Source organism: Schistocerca nitens, chromosome 1 (assembly GCF_023898315.1).
Source record: "Schistocerca nitens isolate TAMUIC-IGC-003100 chromosome 1, iqSchNite1.1, whole genome shotgun sequence".
In the NCBI taxonomy this organism is placed as follows: domain Eukaryota; kingdom Metazoa; phylum Arthropoda; class Insecta; order Orthoptera; family Acrididae; genus Schistocerca; species Schistocerca nitens.
Window position 1 is genome coordinate 87,824,475 of NC_064614.1, and position 6,000 is coordinate 87,830,474.

The following is a 6,000-nucleotide window of genomic DNA, read 5'->3' on the forward strand; positions in this document are numbered from 1 at the left end:
TTTCTACAGATAGCACGATACTCTCCGTCTCCTTTTGTACAAGCGGGACCGCCTCCAGTGACATCTGGTGGTCAATTCCGCATTACGTAGCTTATTCCGGATACTCTTCATCATAGAGTGTAAGTGTCGGGATGTGGGAGGCACCGTTTCACGTTGCCTGTGTGTTTTGCAGCAAGCGGCGGCGCACGCTGGAGTGCTACATCGGCGGCAGGATGGGCGGCTGCGACTACCAGGACATCAAACAGGCCCAGGGCGAGGACCAGCACCTCAACAGCATCGACTCGCCTGGCAAGAGGGACCTCGACTGAACCACCGGACCGGCTCCTCGACCACTCTCCGTTTCCCCACCCCATTTATTGTTTCCGCGCTTCAAAGACACCACGTGAAACTTGTCAACGACTTCCATTCGTGGCCGCTGGGCAGTACTCAGTGCATTCTCTCAAGTTAACCTGCACTTAGTTCTTCTACTTTAATGGTTTACTTGTTCCTACAATTCATGTGTCACACACACTTTAAACTTTTTCCACGGTTCTTTCGCAAGGTTACAGTTGCTTTATGTAAGTGCACTAATTCCTAGATCGACTTTCTTCAGACACTTGTTATTGGCCTGATAATAGTAAGAGAATGTTAACATCAGGAGGCTAAGCGTTTTCTTATGGAACGTTCAGATGTACAATAACAAATAAATAAATGGAAAAGTGTGTAATGAATTTTGTGTCATCTCTGCAGCAAATACCCTCTAAGTAATTATACAAATAAGTAGTGTGGTTCAGCGGGTAAGTGTAAACAACATATCCAGAGGTCTAGTGTGCAATCGACAACTATTTACCGCTGTTCCCATCTTTCGCAGTCTTTAGTACATGCGAAAAGTGCCTCGATGGCTCATTGTTCAATGTTCATGTTAAACGGTAGGACCCCCATAACTGGCTGCTGCCTCGCGGGATCAGCCGAGAGGTCTAGGGCGCTGCAGTCATGGACTTTGCGGCTGGTCCCGGCGGAGGTTCGAGTCCTCCCTCGGGCATGGGTGTGTGTGTTTATCCTTAGGATAATTTAGGTTAAGTAGTGTGTAAGCTTAGGGACTGATGACATCAGCAGTTAAGTCCCATAAGATTTCACATACATTTGAACATTTTTTGAACTGGCTGCTCAGGTCACTGTAAAGCTGGCAGGAAGACCAGGGCGTACCATCTGATATAGGACCAATGCCTGTTAAAGCACTGCGATCTTCAGACCTATGTCGCGGTTCACCACTGCTTTATGGAGATAGTCAACAATATTTTATTGAATTTATAAAAAAACAGACAAAAATGGTATGGTATAGAAATAAAAGCTTAATGAAGTCAGCGAGTACAGGAGTCACAGTCCTTAAATACTGGTTTTTGGGTAGTAGAACAAAGCAAAGCACAATAATCACTACAATGTGAACACATCAATACACTGAAAACAGGGTAACCACTGAAAGTTAATGTGTGATACTAAGAAAGAGAATACGATTTTAATGGAATATTCCGTCGGTACTAGGAGGAACATAAACATATTACAAACATAAATAAATTATTATGTCCAACAATAATAATTAGTTAACAGTTCGTTATGAACCGGCTTTCTGCTGTGTAGGCCATCCTCAAGCAATTTAATACTAAACATATAGTCCACACAACAGCGAAGGTTTGTAGCTGCACAAAGATTATTTTTCAAAGACATCTGACGTTTTGTGAGTACATATGGATACAGAAACACAAGCATAATGAAATTCTCAAACACGCTCTGAACAAACAAGTCTTCCACTATTTCATACTCGAAGATTAAAAATCTAGGAATGCATATGGATAGTGTAGCAAAGCGAATGTCGGTTCATAACGAATTATACGAGTTATTACATAAATATCATCCTGGAACAACAATACTGTTTATTTAAATTTTTAGCAGTGAAAAAAGTTACAACAGCTTAGCAAGTAAAAAGTTACAGCGACACTGACGAATATATATGGCTGTGTAGTGATATGGGTATAAGAGCAGACATTTCTGTTGTTGTCTGAGGAAGGTGTACGAATACTGAACAACATTACATCAGTATTTTCTTCATTTGCAGACTAATAATTATACCTGTTAGGAGAAATATATTTTTAGGTTGGTTAGTATCTCCAAGTACATGTGACAACAACATGCCATTAATGTCCCTTTTCCCCCGGGCAGCAGGTCAGGTGTTGAAGTGTCAACACGTGGACACAAACTGGTCAGTCTACATCGAGAGGCGAAGTCCACTTACTGGTGCAGTTACAGTAACGAAGAAAACTTGAGGTTGTAAAGCTTGTGACTGTTTGTGGGAAGACTGTTCGACACAGAGAAAAAATCCCAAAGATATTGTGTGCACATATAAGGAACCACATACAGAAATATCTGCTCTTGTACCTACTACGCCCAGTATATGCTGGTAATTTACAGGTTTGTAGTAGATTATTTGTATCAAGAATTTATCTGTGGTACGGAAGGAGTTGTTAAGGGGAAATAACTTTAATCTACATTTGAAAACACTTCTGCTGTCTGATATTTTATTTCAATGGGAAGATTATCGAAGTGTTCTATAGCTGAGTATTGCATTCCTTTCTGTGCCAAAGTTGAATTCACTAGAAGGAAGTACGGAAATTTTCACCATATCTCCGTTACCATCAAACCGCAAAGAACCGTTCGCAAGAAACGTCGTGAGTGAATGAATATACATGGGGAGAGTGCTTAATAATCCTAGTTACTTAAGCAGATGCCTGCAAGATGTATATGTGTGATCTACAAGTACACATAGCCTTCTAACTATTTTCTTTTGTGCAATGAATACTTTTTGCGTAAGTGGGGACTTACCCCATAATATTATCCTGTAGGACATCAGTAAATGATAATGGTCAAAGTATGTTAACTTACTGCTTTCTACATTCCTAAAGTTGGCTATTATTCTTGTGGTACAAATACTTGAACCTATATGTTTCAGTACGCCTGCTATATGTTTATTTCCAATTTAAATTTTCGTAAACATGCTCACACAAACTTAGGATTTTTAATACAGTTTATTGTTTTTTGTCGTTAAACTACAAAACTGGATGAACTTTTTTTTTCAAGTTTAAAGCAATACTATACTTGTGTAAAACCGATTAATAAGTTTAACAAAAACGTCATTTATTATTTTTTTTGTTGGTTCTTCCATGTTTGGCTTGACAGTAATGTCTGCACCATATGCAAAAATGACAAATTTTGTCCCCTGCTTCAAATAAAAAGGTGGATCGTAAACAGAGAGAAATGTAAGTATCCTTTAATTTACGTCTATGGTCACAATCTTTTTTGTTTAACAGATTACCGGTTTCGGTCTTTAATGACCATCATCAGATCTGTGGCAAAAATGGGAAAAATATAAATACACTCGCAAACTGTATACAGCTTAAGAACAATACATAGACCATACTGAAAAGTAGTACTGACAAAATTTACATTGGTGCGCTTTAAATATATAGAGGCAACACAAACATCTTGTGGCTACTGTCCGGCAGCTTGCTTTAAAGAGTAGTATTACTGACAACATGACTCGTGCATGTGATGTGATATATATGTATTTGATGCTGATTCCGCATTTAACATTTGACGATGCCACTATGGCTGCAGTACATTATGACTTTGTTTTTATGAAACAGGTATGCCTCTTCATACGTCTAGATCACCTTAAACAGGAATTAAACAAATCATGTATCCCATAAAACCTTAATTTCTCAGGTAGAATATTATGATCGACTCAGTCAAATGCCTTCGTTAAGTCACAGAATATCCCAATTATACATCTACCTCATCTGTACTCTAAAGCTGCCCTACGGTGTGCGGCGAAGGATACTTTGTCATTCCCTCCTTTTTCTGTTCCAGTTGCGAATGGTTCAATCGAAGAACGATTGCTAATAAGTCTCTGTGTGAGTTCGAATCTCTCTCGATTAACCTTCACGGTCTTTTTGCGATGTTTACGTAGGTGGAAATAATATATTGGTTACAGAAAATGTGTTTTGATTTGCGAATACGAACAACGGTCAGCTGTATAAGAGAATACCGACAGTGAAAATCTGTGCTGAACTTGGACTCGAACCCGGACTTCCTACTTTACCCGAGTGGTCGCCTTAACTGCTTTGCCTATTCGTGCACGACTCACAGCCATATCCAAACTTCCATATGTCGTTTTTCCTGTGTCAAAACATATACTAGCCATACAGGAGCGGACATTTTAATCGAATGTCACTGCCTAGTTCCGGCAGATAAATACGATACTGAAGTGCTTGTGAAGAAGAACAACGCAAATTTCGTGTCCCGGTATGAGTTCGAGTAGTACTCAAAATCAGTAGAACAAGTGTTACCTGTTCTATTAACCTAACCTGGTGGGGGTAGTACTCAAAATCGGTTGAATAAGTGTTTCGTAGACGAATTCTTCGCAGTTGATTTATATCTAAGATACATCCAACGAGTCTGAGTCAGGCATCCCCCTTTTACCGACATGGTAACCCAAAAATGTAGGAGTCATCTGCATTTTCGTACAATGACCTATTTTCCTGCACTTTTTGGTCATAAGAACTTTAGTGTGGTAAAATCACATCAGCTTTTTCCACAATACATGTGAAAGAGCCATCCTGTACGTGGTAAATCGTACTCCACTTACCTATCATGGGTAATAAAACTACTCAAGGGAACAGGGCTTAATTTGGCTACCAACACTCCCCTGCTACATGTAACATGTATGTTTAGCTGTCACAAGAAACAATAATACTCCAGTTTATGAGTATCGCACACATGATCATACTGCTGCCAAATTGTCTAGCTCCGGCAATCATTTCTACCGAAAATATGCATGGAACGGAAATTCTCTAAGTCATCTTCTTACTGTTCGTATGCAGGAAAGATCGCTATGGCATTCGAGTGCACGTGTTTCGGTTCATGTATATATGTTTTGCAGTCGACAGCAACTACGCACGTCTCATAACAAAACAATTTCACCAGCTCAGCTACCATTTCAGCACATGGGAACTGAACATCGTAGACGATCGATTGTCAGAAAGTACTACTCAACGTAATCTAATTTCTTTTCTTTCTGTGAACAAAGTGATCAGTTTTTATATTAGCTACCAACTGTGTATACTCAGGTTCCCTACTTTCCGGCAGACTGTCCGGAATACTTTATACCTGCAACACAAAGGCATTAATGCTATGTGATTGTTAGTTTAATCTATGTAACCTGATTTTACTAGTCTCTTCACTCCAGTAACGCATTTCTTGACTTGCACGACGAACCTGTAGCTCCGCCTCTGCCGCGCTGTCTGAATAATATATGAATGAGTAAACGAATATATCGGGCGATTAATACCATCTACGCCAAGAGTGTTACTACATGTTATGCTTCATTAGCAACACACTTATTTAATCAGTCTTTATGCTTTACGATACACATAGAAAATATTAAGATTTCACTGCACTGTTGTTATAGTCTGTCTGATCGCCACTAATAGAAAGCAGTTTGTAATATTAATTAAGCTCCAACAATTTAAACATCTCATAAAAACGGTTTTATGTTTCCATCCCTTCCAATGCTGTGTTCATCTTTTCTTCTTCTGTGGACGCATGTATCGCATCCCAATATTCTCGACAGTTTCTTCTAGATTTTTCCTTTCTATTACTAGTACTTACATCATTTCTCGGTGCCATAGCAGATAATTCGCTAGCGTCTCCTTTCATCGGTGTTTTATTTTCTTCCCTATCCTTCCTATTATCTCTTCGTTTCCAGCTACCACTTCCCACTTATATGTGTGAAGTGGCGCAATGGATAGCACACTGGACTCACATTCAGGAGGAGGACGGCTCAAACCTGATTCCTGCGTGATTTTCCTAAATCGTTTTAGGAAAATGCCGGGATAGTTCCCTTGAAACGGCACGGCCGATTTCCTTCCCCATCCTTCCGTAATCCTAGCTTGTTCTCCGTCTCTAATG

General features: G+C 39.7%; 1 protein-coding gene across 1 annotated transcript in view; it reads left to right on the top strand.

Moving 5' to 3' along the window:
- The window catches only part of LOC126234587 (uncharacterized), a 72,734-nt gene extending 72,211 nt beyond the window's left edge, over positions 1–523 (top strand). The window contains exon 5 of the mRNA XM_049943304.1: positions 173–523. Within this exon, the coding sequence (XP_049799261.1) occupies positions 173–308 (136 nt within the window). The 3' untranslated portion in view covers positions 309–523. The remainder of the gene's footprint in view (positions 1–172) is intronic.
- Positions 524–6,000: the final 5,477 nt, after the last annotated feature.